Genomic DNA, 17,535 nt, shown 5'->3' on the forward strand with positions numbered 1-17,535 from the left:
GCCCCCAAATCCTGGAGCCTGACGTCTGGCCTTGTAGCCAGAGACAGGTTCAGAGAGGATCAGGGCTGGTCTGGAGCCCCATAAGGTGACAGTGACTGGTCCGCAGGCACAATCCCGTTGGGTCTCCTCCTCCCAACTGGCTCCTCAGAAGGATGGCTCTTTGGCCAAGAAGGAGCTGGCCGTGGCGCAGGACTCTTCCTGGGGTCCCAGGCCAGGCGGGGCTCGCCTCCGACCACAGCAGAGGAGGCTGCGTAGCTCCGAGGAGACGCTGCTGCTGAAGGAGGCGTAGATCCACGGGTTGGTGCAGCTGTTGAGGCTGGCCAGCAACATGAGCAGCACGAAGGGGGGCCCTGAAAGGGGGCGTCAGCGGCTCAGGGCCCTACTCGGTACTTAGGGCCCTCTACTGGGGCAGGGTGGGGCTGCACCCACCTTCCCGAGGCGCCTCTGAGTCCCACGCCGCCCACAGCTGCACAAGGAAGAAGGGCGCCCAGCACAGCACGTACACGATCACAATCACCAGCGTCATCCTCACGGTCTTGGTCATGGCTGCGGATACCCGGGCCCCCTCGCCAGGGCCGCCCGGCCGCCGCCCCCCACGCCGCCCCCCAGCCCTCTCCGAGGGCCCGGGCACGAGGCTCGAGTGAATCTCGCGGAAGATGAGCACCTGGCAGGCCGCGATGCCCAGGGCAGGGGCTACGAACACCATCAGAGCGATCCAGGTGACGTAGGCGCGGAGGCCCCAGGGCTCCACAAAGCGGGCCCAGCAGTCGAGGACGCCAGTGCCATTGCCCACTTCGCGCTGAGCAAAGATGAAGAGCTGGGGCAGGCTGAGCAGCAGCGAGCAGGCCCAGGCCGCCAGCACCGGCCGGTTCCAGCGCGCCCCGCCGCCATGGCGGTAGGCCAGCATGGGCCGGCAGATGGCTCGGTGACGGTCCAGGGTCATGGCCAGGATCATGTAGGAGGAGGCATACATGCCCACCATCTGCAGGTACTTGACAGCCCGGCACAGAGCGTCTGGCCCCCAGAAGCGGTCAGTGGCATCCCAGGCCAGCTGAGGTAGCACTTGGAACAAGGCCACCACCAGGTCAGCCAGACACAAGTGACCAATGAAGACGTGCATGGGTGCCCACCGGCCACGACGCCCCCGCCGCACCAGGGCGCCCAACACCAGGCCGTTGCTTAGGGCCACAGCCACAAAGACCGTGGAGAGCAGGGCCAGCTCAGCCCTGGCCAGCAGTGGGTCCCGGGGGTCCAACTCCTCCTCGCTGCTGTTCCCAGGGCCCCTGGGTCGTGAGAAGGGCTCAGGCCCAGCTGGCAGGGGCAGAAGGAGAGGGCAGAGTTAGGGAACCTGAGCCCAGAGAGGTGCCACACGTGACCAGCTGTGCCACCACGGGCCTTACTCCTCCCAGCTTCCCTCCTGCCTCCTGTTTGCTGGTACCCAGCGAGCGTTCCAGCACCAAGCTCTCCTCCGGGGACGCCACGTGCTGTGGGTTCACAGTCATGTCCCCTCCCCCAAGCCCCCTGCCCCCCACAGCTGGAAAGGTACCCCAGGCACCTCCTTCCTCAAGCCCCGCTGCCCCGCTGGTTCATCTATGAGGTGGGGGAGCGCCTTGGCCTCCTTGAGGCTGGAACCTTACCAGAGGTGGGGGACGCCTTGAGCATGGTGGGTCACAGGGTCTGATCTGCACGACTCTAGTCCGTTCGGGAGGTGCCCGGCGGTGGAGTACTTGCCAGAGGGGGGGCCTTTGTGGGGCTGTGGGGGCAGCTGTGAGAGAGCCTGGCGTGTCAGTGAGAGAGAGGAACCCCAGCCAGAGACTAGACAGGGCAAGAAGGACAGCCCAGCCAGTGTTCAAGACTCCAGCCCGCACCTACCCACACCCAGGGCCCCTTGCCACCTCTGGTCGCCCTCACCTGACTGGGCTCCCTGGCTCCTGGGCAGCTGGGCTCAGATCTGGTCCTCATCGCTGCCCCGCCCTGCCTGGCCTCTGGGAGTGTGACCTGCCTAGGGGGCACTTCCTCCCCCGCCCCATCCCCACCGCCCCACCTCCTTCTGGATCCCGCCTCAGCAGGCTCCTGGCCTCCTGGACCCTGGTCCTTCTGACCAGTTCACCCCCAGACACCCTCCGCCCACCTTACCAGAAAAGCAGGCCTGCATGGGCTCTTGGTTGGAGAAACAGGCCAGGCATGGGTGGCGCTGGGCCAGGAACCCATGGCTTTTATAGGACAAATTGTGACCCCCATTTCGCAACTGGCTTCCTTCTGGGCCCTCATGCGCCATCACTGGCCCCTCCCCTGCCTCAATTAGAGCCTGGCTGGAGAGGAAGGACGGGAAGGGAGGGGGCTGGCCATGGGCCACCAGGGCTTAATGTACCTCTGCTGTAAAATCCGGCTTCCTCCTCAGGCTTCCCACCCTCTTCTTCCGCCCCCACCTGTAACTACCTGTCCTGGGAGGAGCCCCCTGCCCCCATCTCATCTCTGCATTCTCCCATCTGTGCTTTGTCTGTCACACCCCCCCCCATCCACTTACTAGGGGCCTGTGGTAGAAGGAGGGAGCTGGGAGAAAGGCCTGCCCCCCCCCCCCCCGTCTCTGCTCCAGTCCAATCCCAGGGGCTTGCTCCCACCCATCCCTTCCCTCCTCCCTCTCTTCCAGCTCAGGACCCTCCTCTGCAGGCAGGCCCACTGCAGCCTGACAGCCTCAGGGCAGCATGGGCCAGTTCTGCCTGCCCAGGGCTGGCTGCAGACGGAAGACTGACCCTTTATTCCTGTCTGCCTGTCTTCTCTGTTGGCCTGCAAGGCCAGAGACTAGTCTCTCCTGATCCTACGAGTACACGGCACAGCACACACATGTGTGCACACTCACGTACACAGTACACACAGCCCACACGTGTGCAACAATACCGTCTGCAGACATCACATGTGTAGCTACACCCGTACACGCCACACCACACCTCTGCACAAGCGCACGCACACACTTTGATCCCATACACACCAACCCCCTGCCCACATACCTGCACACAGTGCAGACGTGCACACGGGCACATGGCACATAGACGGAATGAACCACCCACAGCAGCCTCCCCCACATGCACACCTTTGCCGTCCTCCCATGCCCTACACCACGTAGCACGTGCACAGAGCACACACTACACATCACAGTGTGTGCAGGAACACATGCGCACACGCACCTGTGACTGCTAACTCATTGGGAAGTCAGTTACAGAATCCCGCCTCTCCACCTCTTAGTCCTCCCCTCCTGAGACCACTACCACTATTATCCACAACATAAAAACGCCTACCATCGGCATCTCCGGAGAAGGCAGAACGTGAAGCCCACAGGCCAGGCGCATCACCCCAGGCAAGCCCAGAACTGCTCCTCCTCTCCTCCCCTCATGTGCTCCCCACGTGGCTCCCAGCTCCATGAACGGAGGGCCCCTGAGGAATGCAGAGCAGGCTTCTCGGAGGATGCAGGGGCAAAGCTAGCCTTTGGGAGTCCCAACACTGTGATTTCCTTCCGAGCTTCTCTGCCTGGGACTGACCAGCCACACACGGCTGGACCCGTCTCCATGCCTGCAGTCCAGCCCTGGTTTTCCTGTTAGGGGGCAGGATCCCTGCCATAGATCTTTTGAGGGTACAGGAGTCAAGGTGAGGGGCCAGTATGTGTCCAAGGCCTGGATGAGCTTTGCTTTTAAAGACAGACACTGGCTCCAGGCAGGAGGTGAGCCCCCGGCAGGGAAGGGCTTTCAGAATTGCAAACCCTGTGGAGCAGGCAACTAGGCACCCTGGCCTGCCCAGCCTACCCTCCCTGCCTCCCTGCCCTGCTCTGCCCACCCTGCCTGCTCTCCCTGCCCTACCCTGCCAGCCTGTCCTGCCCACTCTCCCTCTCCTGCCCTCCCTGTCCTGCCCTCCCTGCCCTCCCTGCCCTGTCCTGCCTGCCCTCCCTGCCCTGTCCTGCCTGTCTTGCCCTGTGCAATCTTCCTGTAACCCCCTCCCTGCAAGACACCCTTTGCAGAAAGGGCTTTGTGGTGGCAAAGGGGGTACATCTTAGCCTCCAAGACCGGTGTTTGAGTGGAAGATGGGTCTAGGCCAGTGGGGACGAAGGTCATAGAATCGTGACGGCCTGGTCTGCTCCAAACACTGGCGGGTGACTTGATGGCACATAACAACAACAAAGAAATTGTAAATGGTACTTTGTCCATATCAATGGGGCATATTGTGTGAGTCACTCTCTGAACCACTTCTCCTGCAATGGCCCAAATCACTGATTTGATTAATATAGATTTGTAGTAGGTTTTGAAACCACATGCCACAAATCCCTAACTTGTTCTTTTTCCAAAATAATTTTACTTCTTTTAGGTAATATTTCCACGTAAACTTTGGAGTCAACTCATGAGTTTCTACAAAATTAAACCTGCTGAGATTTTTATAGAAATTACATTGAGTCTATAGATGAATCTGGCAGAAACTGACATTTTAAAAATATTGTCTTTCTATTCATGAATATGAATCGCTCTCCATTTATTTAAACTTTTAAAAACTTCAGCTGTGTTTTATAAGCTTTTGTGAGTGTTTTTTGTTAAATTTATCTCTGCATACTTAATATTTTTTATGCTACTTCACGGTTCAAAATTGGGAAAGGAGCGTGTCAGGGATGCATCCTGTCTCCATGCCTTTTCATCTTTGAAACAGATCATCTGGGAGGCTGGCCTATATGAGGAGGGTAGCATCAGGATTGGAGGAAGACTCATCAACAACTTACGTTATGCAGATGACACAACCCTGCTTGCTGAAACTGAGGAGGACCTGAAGTGCTTGCTGCAGAAAGCCAAGAACTATAGTCTTCAATATGGATTGAAGCTCAACATCAAGAAGACAAAGATTCTCACCACTGGGCCAACTGTCAACACCATGCTAGATGGAGAAGAGATCAAGATTGTTAATAATTACAGCTTGCCCGGCTCCTCGGTCAACACTCTTGGCACCAGCAGTCAGGAAATCAAAAGATGAAACATATTGGGGAAGTCTGCTGTCAGGGATCTCTCCAAAGTGCTAAAGAGTAATGATGTCAGTCTAGGGACTAAGGTGTGCGTGACTCAGGCTATAGTCTCAGGCTATAGTCTTCACAATTACTTGCTATGGATCAGAGAGCTGGACAGTGGCTAAGGATGACAGAAGAAGGATCAATGTCTTTGAGTTGTGGTGCTGGAGAAGAGTCTTGAACATACCATGGACTGCCAAGAAAACAAATAAGTCTGTCTTGGAGAGGGTAGAACCAAGTTTCTCCTTGGAGGCTAGGATTTTTAAGCTCCATCTCACGTATTTTGGGCATGTGGCCAGGAGGGACCAGTCCTTGGAGAAGGACATCATGCTCGGAAGGGTGGAGAGACAGTGCAGGAGAGGACGATCCCAGACAAGTTGGATTGATAGTGACTGGGGTAGTGGGGAAAGGTGTGTTGGAGTCAGTGAAACTCGCTCAGAATAAGGCTGTTGTACACAGGGTTGCTATGAGTTGCAGGTGACTCGATGACACGTAACAACAACAGCATTATAAATGATACTTTAAAATTTCATTTTCATGCACACCCATGTTTTTTCCAGCTTTGTTCACAAGAGCAAAGAGTTGGAAAACAACCCAAGTGCCCATCAACAAACGAATGGATAGAGAAGCTGTGGTCTATTCACACAATGGAATACTACGCTGCATTGAAAAACAAGGAACTCATGCAATATTATACAAAATGAGTGACCCTGGAGGACATTATGCTGAGTGAACTATCTCAGTCACACAAGGACAAATACTGCATAGTGCTACTGTTGTAAAACGGGACTGACATCGGGGTTGGCGGGGAGACTGAGAAAGATGAGATAATTTATGTACACTGCATTGAAACAGAGGAGGGAGAGAACTGTTTAAAAGGGATATGTGATTAGGTATTATTGTCATGACAGGAGTCTAGAACAAAGGCTGCATAGTGGAGTGGACCTGGGGGGGAGGGATTGTGTAACAATGAAAGAATTTTTCTTTAATTTTTCAAAGAGAAGAGCTAACTGTGGGGGAAGTTGGGCAGAGAGAAAAGTGCAAAAAATGAATGAATGAAATCCAAAGTATCTGTAAACTTTCATTAAAATTAATAATAAAAAAATTCATTTTCTGGCTTATATATAGAACTACTATTTCTTTATTATTCTTTTTTTCTATATTGACTATCTCACAATCTTTCTAAACTCTCTTACTGTTGTTATGTGCCGTCAAAGCATAGCATGCTGCAAATAACTAGCAATCAATCTGTCTTTATTCTTACTGATTTTTTTCATACCTGTTTTATCAATTACTGAGAAGGGAATATTGAAATCTTCAATAACATTGGTGTGTTATTCCCCCCATTATTCTTTATTGCTATGAATTTTTGTTCTCTATTTCTTCTTGATGAATTGATTTTTCTTCTCATTATAAAGTGCATGGACAGTGTCAATGGTTGATGTCTGCAGCTGTTAAACTGATGGCTGAAGGTTCGAGTTCACACAGTCAGCCATTGAAAGCCCTGTGGAACCGACACGGGACTCAGACAGAAATCTCCCTCTTCATCTCCGGGAATTCTCCTTATAACCACATCAGCTTCCTTCTGCCCCACGGGTGCCTGCAGTGTCTTTTCTACCCTTTTACTTTAACCTCTCTCTGTCCCCCTGCTTTCAGTGTGTTTCTTATAAACAACATATAGCTATTCTGTCTAGTCTGACAGCCTCTCTGCCTTTGAACCGGGTTGGGTGACAGACTGTGTTTTTCAAAGGTGGCCACCAAATATCTCTCCTGCCACATGCTGTTGGAACTTTGCCACTTCCTGTCAAGTCTAGCGCCATCAGTGCTTTCATCTGGGCTCGTAATCTGTGGGGTCCGGGGGCTGCACAGGGGCTCAGCGTAATCAATGGGGTCCAGGGGCTACACAGGGGTGCAGCACAGCTTCTGACCTCGAGCATGAGCACTCACTCTTCAAGCCTTCAGCCTCATGGAGGTTCACATGGAAACGAAGCAGGAGGAATTCCCAGCTGGCCCTAACTGACTCCACCACATGCTGGTTCAGTCTCAGGCACCGTCTGAGGGCAACCGCAGGAAAGATCCTGGGTCCTCACGCCCACTCACCCCCTGGATTGAACTGTGCCCTCTCTAAAGACATACATGCAACGGTACAAGGTGGAAGCTACGGAATGGCCCTCAATTTGTAGGAGGAAGAAGGGTGGGATGGAGTACTCCCTAATCCTGTCTCAGCCCTACTTAGATGTAAGGAGTGCTCCTCTTGATTGTGACCTTTTGTCATTAGAGACAAAAGCAGAAGAAAAGGAGCCAGAGGACAGACCCTCAGTGCCCCCAAGAAATAGTTGCTAAGTTTACTGTATGTCTTTCTGGACCCAGAAGCATCTTGATAATGGGGAAGGTAGACCATGTGGGGGTCTCCAGGGATGCTGACGGCAGCGAGGACCTCCTCTACAACTCGAGAGAGGGCTTTCTCATAGGGTTGGTGATCAGAATTTGTATCTCTGGCCTCCAAAACTGTTGTTCTGTGTTGTCGAGTCACCTGCGACTCATAGCGACCCTATATACAACAGCCCTAAACCCTGCTCTATCCTGAGCCAACCTTACCGTCTCCAACACACCTCCCCCCATTACGCCAGTCACTGAATCAATCCATCTCATCCAGGGTCTTCCTCTCTGTGCTGTCCCTCCACCCTCCCAAGTATGATGTCCTCTCCAGGGACTGGTCCCTCCTTGCAACATGCCCAAAGTATTTCAGATGAAGCTTCAGAATCCTTACCTCCGAAGAGCAGTTTGGTCTCACCCTCTCTAGGATGAACCTGTTTGTTCTCCTGGCAGTCCAGGGTATATTCAATACTCATCTCCGGCACCACAACACAAAGGCATAGATTCTCCTTCTGTCATCCCTAGTCATTGCCCAGCTTTCTGACATATAGCAAGCAATTACAAAGACTATTGCCTGGATCAGGCACACCCTAGTCTCCAGATTGACATCGTTGCTCTGGAGAGGTCTCTGACAGCTGACTTTCCCAATGCAATTCATCTCTTGATTTCCTGGCTGCTGATACTAAGAGTGTTGATTATGGAGCCAAACAAACTAAAATTGTTAACAATCTCTATCTCTTCACCGACTATCATGATGCTGAGAATTTGTTTTCTTCATCTTGAGCTTCAATCCATATTGAAGGCTGCAGTCCTTGACCTTCTGCAGCAAGAGTTTCAGGTCCTCCTCAGTTTTATCAAGCGGGGTTGTGTCATCTGCATAATGCAGATTGTTGATGAGTCTTCCTCCAATCCTGATGCTGCACTCCTCATAGAGCCCAGCCTCCTGGATAATAATATGTTCCACATATAGATTGAAAAGGTATGGAGAAGGGGAAGTGGTGGGCAGGGAGAAAAGTGAAACAATGAATAAATGGAAACCCTAAGTCTCTGTAAACTTTCACTAAAATTATTTTTTTTAAAAAAAAGGGGGGGGGAAGAAAAAGTATGGAGATAGGACATATCCCTGTGAACATGTTTCCTGATTTTAAACCATGCAGTGTTTCCTTGCTCTGTTCTGACAATTGCTTTGTGGTCCAAGTATAGGTTTCACATAAGCACAATCAAGTGTTCCGGGATTCCCATTCTTCTCAGAGTCGCCCACAGTTTGTTGTGACCCACACAGTTAAATACCTTTGCCTAGTCAACGAAACACAGACATTCCCCTGGCGCTCCCTGCTTTCAGTCAAGATCCATCTTCTTGTTGTTGTTCTTAAGTGCTGTTGAGTCGCAGGCGACTCATAGCGACCCTATGAAGGAGAGTACTCAACGCTTGGGTGCCTTTCATCCTCTCTCCAGGTTCATAGGGTTTCCGGAGGCATGCTATTATGGAAGTGGATGCCACTCCTCCTTCCAAGCTTGTTTTAATCAGGGAACTCCACCCCACTCTCTGTACGCAATGGGTAGCCAATCATGAATGCATTTGACACACCAGTGTCACGGTGTTCAGCCTCACAGCAACCAAAAGTGAACGCGGTACAACAACTTGTACACCAGAGCTATACGACCTAGAGGAATGTCTGAACAAAAACCAAGATCCATCTTACTTTAGCTATAATAACCCTACGACTACGGCCACTTCTAAACCCAGCCTGCACTTCTGGTAGTTCTCTGTTGATGTGCGTTTCCAGTCCTTTTTGGATAATCTTCAGCAGAATCTTGCTTGCATGTGATATCAATGATATTGTTCAATAATTTCCACACTCTGTTGGGTCACTGTTCTTTGGAATGGGAACAAATATCAATCTCTTCCAGTTAGCCGGCCAAGTGGTTGTCCTCCAGATTTCTTGGCATAACTTGGTGAGTGCTTCAAGGGCAGCATCTGCTTGCTGAAATATGCCAGTTGGTATGCCGTCAATTCCTGGAGCCTTGTTTTTTGCCAATTCCTTCAGAGCAGCTTGAACTTCTTCCTTCGTCACCACACGCTCTTGCTCATACGTTGGTTCAGGAAATCCTTCTGTGTCGACCCATCCCTTTCAGTACAGTAGAGAATAAATATGTTTGTTAAAGCCAACTTGTGTCTCCGTTATACCGGCATTAGATAACTAAGTTATTGTGAACAATAACAATCATTTCTGTCAAGGCGCTACATTTGAAGCTGGTTGGTCTCTGCGTGGCCTGCACCACGTTCTTCCTGCAGCCGTCTTGTCACACTGGGGCCTCGACCGTAAGCGCCCAGGAAGCTGCACTGCTCTGGAACCTCTCTGGTGGCTCTTGGTTCTAGGAGAGGAAGACGAGCAACCTCCTCCCATGTGATTTACAGCCTGCAGAAAACCCACTGAAGGGCCATCTGTGAGTCAGCAACGAGTGGGTGGTTTTGGGGATTTTAAAGTAATTTTGAGGGTTACTTGCTAATGTAGCAATAACAACATATAACATTTTAGTCCATTTGGCCCATTTGCAGGGTATCGGTGTTCTGGGGTTTAAGTGTACCACCTAGTGCAGGATAATTATTGATGTGTTGGAGTTTAAGTGGACCATCTTAGTGTACAGTAATGTTTTTGTCTTTTTGTCCTTGGAGAAGGACGTTGTGCTCGGAAGGGTGGAGCGACAGCGTAGGAGAGGAAGACACTAGATGAGGTGGATTGATACAGTGACTGGGGCAATGGAAGCGGGTGTGACGGAGTCAGTGAGACTGGCCCAGGACAGGGCAGGCTTCAGAGCTGTGGGTCACAGGTGTCTCAATGGCACATAATAACAACAACATGTTACATTGGGTTTTTTTTTTTTAATCTAAACCTCTTGTTAAGAGTCAACAAGTCCTTGGGGAGGACTTTTGTATTTAAAAGTTGTTTGTTAATATATTTTGGAGGAACATTCTTCTAAGTGGTGCAGCACTCTTCTGTTCAATACGCTGTACTGATGTAACCTGGGTTTGCTGTGATGCTGAACCTTGTGCCATCGGGGTGTCAAATGCCATAACGGTTCCCCATGGCGGACAGTGTTTGACGGAGCTCCCAGTTTAAGACAGGTTTGGAAGCAGGAGTGGCACCCACTTCCTAAACCACATGCCTCTGGAAACTATGAACTTAGAGAAAAGCCGATAGTTCTAGAAAGGCTTCAGACCTTTTGTTCACAGGGTCTCTATGAGTTGTGCTCGACTCAATGGCACTAACAACAACAATCTTTTTTTTTTCTTTTTACTCCTCTTTTTCTTCCTTTTTAAGAGAAAATTGGAATTTTATTTTAGTATTTCAAACACGAAAGGGGTTTGAAGGAGAGGGTTGAACTGGGCGGCTCCTTGGAGACAAGGATTCTGAGGCTTCGTCTGACATACTTTGGACATGTTGTGAGGAGAGACAGGTCCTTGGAGAGGGACATCATGCTTGGGAGGGTGGAGGGACGGCGCAGGAGAGGAAGGCCCTCTATGAGGTGGATTGATTCAGTGACTGGAATAATCGGAATGGGAGTGTCAGAGACAGTGCAATTGGCACAGGACAGAGCAGAGTTTAGGGCTGTTGTACATAGGGTCGCTATGAGTCGCAAGCAATTCGACGGCACATAACAACAACAACAACAAACATGTCATCTTTTTACTGGTGTTTTATTTATGCATTTTTTTCTGGTTTTAAAAGATTTTTGCTTCAGGAATTACAATTTATATATAAAAGGTAGCAAAAACATCTACTTAAAAAATGGTGTTTCAGGAGAGCTCTGGTGGCTACGCCTTTTCAATCAATCTGCAGAACAGATCATTCAGGAGGCTGGGCTCTGTGAAGAGGAATGTGGCATCGGGATTGTAGGAAGACTCATCAACAACCTAGGTTATGTAGATTACACAATCCTGCTTGCTGAAACTGAAGAAGACCTGAAACACTTGCTGCAGAAGGTCAAAGACTGTCGCCTTCAATTTGGATTGAAGCTTAATATCAAGAAGACAAAGATTCTCACTTCTCACCACTGGGCCAATTGGCAGCACCATGATGGATGGAGGAGAGATTGAAGTTGTTAACAGTTACAGCTTGCTCGGCTCCACAGTCAACACTCTTGGCACCAGCAGCCAGGAAATCAAAAGATGAATTGCATTAGGTAAATCTGCTGTTAGGGACCTTTCCAGAGTACTGAGAAGCAATGATGTCAGTCGAGAGACTAAGGTGCACCTGATCCAGGCCATGGTCTTCACGGTTACTTGCTATGCATCAGAGAACTGGACAATGACTAAGGATGACAGAAGAAAAATTGATGTCTTTGTGTTGTTGTGTTGGAGTAGTCTTGAAACATACCATTGACTGCCAAGAAAACAAATAGGTCTGTCTTGGAGAGGATGAAACCAAACTTCCCTTGGAGGCTAGGATTTTGAAGCTCCGTCTCACATACTTTGGTCATGTGGCCAGGAGAGACCAGTCCTTACAGAAGGACATCATGCTCGGAAGGGTGGAGGGACAGTGTGGTGAGGAAGACCCCGGATGAGATGGATTGATGCAGTAACTGGGGTAATGAGGGTAGGTGTGTCGGAGTCAGTGAGACTGGCTCAGGACAGGGCAGGCTTCAGAGCTGTTGTACACAGGGTTGCCATGGGTCGCAGGTGACTCGATGGCACATAACAATAAGAAGAACAACTACAACAAGCTCTTATGTATTCTCAAAATATTCCTTTTTCTTTTGTTCTGGGTTATTGTCTCATATATATAGGTATATTCTGAGGACGACCTGAGGCGCTTGCTGCAGAAGATCAAGGACTACAGCCTCCGATATGGACTGAAGCTGAATGTCAAGAAAACAAAGATTCTAATCACTGGGCCAATTGGCAGCATCAGCATGGATGGTGAAGAGATTGAGAGAGTTAACAGTTTTAATTTACTTTGCTCCACAGTCAACACTCTTGGTAACAGCAGCCAGGAAATCAGGAGACGAATTGCATTGGGAAAGTCGGCTGTGAGGGACCTCTCAAGAGTACTGAAGAGCAATGATGTCAGGCTGGAGACTAAGGTGCGCCTGATCCGGGCTATAGTCTTCGCAGTTCTGTGCTATGCATCAGAGAGTTGGACAGTGAATAGGGCTGATAGAAGGAGGATTGATGCCTTTGAGCTGTGGTGCTGGAGAAGAGTGTTGAATATACCATGGACTGCTAGGAGAACAAACAGGTTTGTCCTGGAGAGGGTGAAGCCAGAGTGTTCCCTGGAGTCAAGGATTCTGAAGCTTCGTCTGACATACTTTGGGCATGTTGCAAGGAGGGACTTGTCCTTGCAAAGAGACATCATGTTTGGCAGAGTGGAGGGGCGGCGAAGGAGAGGAAGACCTTTGATGAGATGGATCGATTCTGTGACTGGAGCGGTGGGAATAAGTGCGTTTGAGATGGCTAGGTTGGCACAGGTAGAGAACAGCATTTAGAGCTCTTGTACATAGGGTCGCTATGAGTCGCAAACGACTCGATGGCACATAACAACAACAACAACAACAACAATTATCTCTCTGAAAAAATATAATGAATGGATTTTTTAGAAAATATTTCTCATTGTACTCATTTGTGCAAAACTAATTTCTCCTTGTTTTGATCTCTGTCTTTTCAATTTTCATGTGTGAGGCTTTCCTCAGATGTGCATTGCTTCCTATATTTAAGAGTAAGAGAACTGAAGAGCTTATTGGAAAGGGGGGCTGCCAGCTGTGGGCTTCACTGTATGGTGATCTAGCGAGGCTGATTCATTGGAGTCGTCTGTAGGAAGCTGCGCTCACAACCCCAAAGTGGAGCTCTCTGATGGTTCAAATCCACCAGCAGCCCCACAGGAGGAAGACGGGCCATCTCTTCTCGTGCCCGTTGTTAGAGTCTCAGAGACCATTTTTGGATGGTAAGATTGGAGCTGTTCTGGCTCGAAGGCAATGAGAGCACGTGCGTGGTAGCCTTGAGTTCCTTCACCTTGTCATAGGCAGATATTGTTGAGAACTGTCAACACTCAAGTAACTGAGCAGGGAAAGGTGTCCAGTGAGCTTCCCATTCAGCTGGGGACTATTTTCTTACTCTCTCCGTCTGTCACATAGGAAGTTTTAGTGGCCGAGTCCTTGGTGGTGTCTCTGGCAGTTTGAATTCACCAAAGACTCTGCAGAAGAAAGAGGGATGATCGCCTTCCAGGCCTACTGGCAAGAAGCTGCGCTGCAATCCCGAAGGCACGTGGTTCGAGGCCACCAGCTGCTCTGTGGGAGAAGGATGGACAATCTCCTCCCCTGCGATTAACTGACTCTGAAACCCAGCTCAACAGTACAACAAGTGGGTGATGTGCAGCCTGCCAAAAACATACCAGGGGCCCAGCTACCTGAACTAGAACCAACTGATGCTAAACCATTTCCAGAAGTGGCAATGATCGAGAACCAATGGTATTTTATGTCTTGATTTTTATTTTAACAACAGTTTACAGAAAGGCTGGGTTTACACTCATCCACTGCTGCACATTTTCCTCCCTCCCCCTCCCTTCCCATCCTCCAGTCCACTTTGCAATGCGCCTCTTGTTTCGGATCATCGTCATAAGAATCAATGGTGATGAGGGAAGAAGTCCTAGCTGCACAGAGACATTGGCAAAAATTAAGGTCCCAGGAATTGTTTCAACAAACAGATGCAGCCCTGGACGTGTTCACCAGGTTGTGCTAAGAAATCTGGAGGACAGCTACCTGGCCAACTGACTGGAAGAGATCCATATTCACTCCCATTCTCATGAAAAGGTGACCCAACGGAATGTGGAAGTCATAGAACAGTGCCATTTGCACATGCAAAGAAAATCTTTCTGGAGCTTATTTAAAATGGCTGTAACAGCACAGCAACAGAGAACTGACAGAAATTCAAGCTGGATTCAGAAGAGGCCAAGGCCCAAGGGTTATCACTGTTGATGTCTGATGGATCTTGACTGAAACCAGAGAGAGCACCAGAAAGAGGTTTACTTGTGTTTTCTTGACTATGCAAAGCCATTTGACTATGTGTCAAATAAATTATGGACAACATTGAGATGAATGGAAAGTACTGGACACTTCCTTAATTGTGCTCATGTGAAACTTGTACATAGAACAAAAAGCAGTCCTTAAACAGAACAGAGATACTTACTGCGTGGTTTAAAATCAGGAGAGATGTGCATCTCCAAATATTGTAGATATATTGTAGCCTTTCTCCATATCTATTTGATCAGAGAACTCTGGTGATTTGGTGGTAAGGAGATGGGCTGTCAACCCAAAGGCATGCAGTTTGAATCCACCAGCTCTTGGCTGTGAGAAAGTTGCGCAACCTCCTCCTGTGCCTCTGAAAACCTGCTGGAGGGTCAGCTATGAGTCAGTTATTCCTCCTCAGAGAGTCCAGCTTCTCGAATCATTTGCTCCGCATACTGATTGAATAGGGAGGGAGAGAGAATACAGCCCTGATGCACTCCCTTTCTAAATTTAAACCATGCAGTGCTCCCCTGCTGTGTTCACACAACAGCCTCCTGGTCCAAGTATAGGTTTCACATGAGCACCGTTAAGTGCTCTGGGATTCCCATTCTTCTCAGTGCCAGCCAAATCTTGTTATGATCCACACAGTGAAATGCCTTTGCATAGTCAATAAAGCACAAATAGACATTCTTCTGGTATTCTTTACTTTCATCTGGGATCCATCTGACACCAGCAATGATGTCCCTGGTGCCATGGCCTCTTCTAAATCCTGCTTGACCATCTACTGCTCTAGAGGTTTTTTAATGATCTTCCACAGTGATATTGCTTGCATGTGATATTAATTATATTGTTTGATAGTTTCCACATTCTGTTGGATTATATTTTTTGGAAATGGGAACAAATATATATTCTTCACTTTTTTTTCCCAGTGCTTCCCCCCCACCCCACCCCGGGAACATGAGGTTTATGTTTGTTTGGAGGTAGGAAAGGCATAGTTGAGGGAAGTGGAAAGTCCCTTCACCATTATTCTTCTTAACATCGTGCAAAGTCTCCAAGCATTTGCCTTTCCATCTAGGGTGGGGAAGTGAGTGAGTAGATGGCCGTAGAAAACTACTTCTTGGCTGCAAGCCAAGAAGTCTTCACAAGTGGCTCGAAGACCCAATCCCCCTCCAAGCGTCTTCCTGGGCAGGCTCAGATGTCAACAGGCTCCCGGTCTCGGTTCTGCGTCTTCACCACAAACACCCTCTGTCCTGACACGTCCACCAGCAGCATGTGTTCTCCAGTGATGGCAGACAGGCATTTGAAGGGTATGTTGGTGCTGTGGTATGGGTGAAAACCACAAGCTGTGCTGACCAGCTCAGGAATGGCACTGGTTGCCTGCTTGTCCAGATTCCCAGATGACGCCAACACTGCGCCTTCGTTCCGCACCAAACAGCCGAGCTGGTGTGGGAATACTCTGCCCCTGGGTCAGTGTAGAAGTCTAGTGGATAAAGGAACAGTCACTAAGAAGCTTGCATGAGACGTGGTCAGCTACCCTCATCACAGGTTTAAGGGGTTAGGGGCGCTTCCTATCAGACAGGCAGCTGTTGATGCTTGTCCCAGATCATGTGCTTTTCGCCAATGTTTTCAATGTAACTTCCACTTCTCCTTCATTACCATTGACTCCTACTTCCTGAAATTCTTCAGTGTTGGTCAGTTCTTTTTGGTACAGTGATTCTGTGTATTTCCCTCCATTTTCTTCTGATGCTTTCTGGGTCCTTCAATATCTTGCCTATAGCATCATGATAGATGAAGAAAAGATTAAGGTTGTTAACAACAATTTCATCTTCTTTAGATTCACAATGAACACCCTTGGCACCAGCAGTCAGGAAATCAAAAGACAAAGTTTCACAAAGTTGGAATCTGATGTCGAAAACCTCTCCAAAGTGTTGAAGAACAACCATATCACTTTAGAGACTAAGGTGCACCTTATTCAGGCCGTGGTCTTTACAATTAATTGCTATGCATCACAGAGCATCACAATGACTAAGGATGAGAGAAGAAGGATTAATTGAAGCCTTTGAGTTGTGGTGCTGGAGAAGAGTCTTGAACAAACCACAGACTGCCTGCCAAGAGAACAAACAAGTTCATCCTGGAGAGGGTGGAACCAGGCTGCTCCTTGGAGGCGAGGATTCTGAAGCTCTGTCTCACTTACTTTGGGCACGTGTCCAGGAAGGACTGGACCTTGGAGAAGGACATCATGCTCGGGAGGGTGGAGGGACAGCGCAGGAGAGGGAGACCCCGGATGATGAGGATTGCTACAGTGACTGTGGCAGTGGGATCAGGTGTGTGAGAGACAGTGAGGTTGGCTCAGGATGAAGCAGGCTTCTGAGCACAGGGTCACTATGAGCTGTAGTTAATTCAACAAGTTCATACACACAAAACCAGAAATAACGACTCATGGAATATTTTTTTAACTATCTTTTTGGATGTGTTGCTGAGTTGGCACAAAATGGAAAAAACACAAATGCCTAAAGTGAAGTGAAACTTGGCCAAGTGGGGCTGAAGTCAGGGGCGGGCTGTGGGGCAGGGCTCGGCTTCCAACACGATGTATGCGCAATCTCTGCTCTGTAAACACGGAAGGAACAATAGTGCCTACTGTCCGTGGTGATTTATCAAGAACAGGCAAGCTAATACTCGTGACACGTTCTGAAAAGCTCCTAGATGCCATCAAGTCGATTACAACTCATAGAGATTCTACAAACAGAGCCGAATCCTGCCTACCCTGTGCCTCATTCCCTCTGATATGTTCCGATCCATTGTTGTGTAGTTGTTTTGGTTTTTTGTTTTTTTTTAATGGTGAGAAAAATTTCTCCTTTGAATTAACCAGCTGGGCTCTGTTTAGAGGATCCCAGTTTTGTCGGCGACATCCAAAGCATCATCGTCAGGAGCAGGTCGAACACAGGCCGCCTCCTCTCCATCCGGCCTGATCAAGGAAGGTGCGGGCCGTGGACCGTGAGTGACAGAGCGACTTCACAGCTTGTTGGATGTGGTGCTTGTGGGCCTTGGCATCCACGGGGAACACAAGTGCGTCGTTACCCTCTGTCTTCTGCGTGGCAGACCCAGTGGTCAGGGGAAACTTG

General features: G+C 49.4%; 1 protein-coding gene across 1 annotated transcript; it reads right to left on the bottom strand.

Moving 5' to 3' along the window:
• Nucleotides 1–144: 144 nt before the first annotated feature.
• Nucleotides 145–1,502, bottom strand: AVPR2 (arginine vasopressin receptor 2). Its single transcript, XM_006899981.1, has 3 exons — nucleotides 1,439–1,502; nucleotides 430–1,311; nucleotides 145–350 (listed from the first exon to the last, which is right to left on the bottom strand). The coding sequence occupies exons 1-3, from the start codon at nucleotides 1,500–1,502 to the stop codon at nucleotides 145–147; spliced, it is 1,152 nt and encodes a 383-aa protein (XP_006900043.1).
• Between the last annotated feature and the right edge of the window lie 16,033 nt (nucleotides 1,503–17,535).

The sequence above is a fragment of the Elephantulus edwardii genome, unplaced genomic scaffold, assembly GCF_000299155.1.
Source record: "Elephantulus edwardii isolate Elephantulus edwardi_28Jun2011 unplaced genomic scaffold, EleEdw1.0 scaffold00269, whole genome shotgun sequence".
Lineage (NCBI taxonomy): Eukaryota > Metazoa > Chordata > Mammalia > Macroscelidea > Macroscelididae > Elephantulus > Elephantulus edwardii.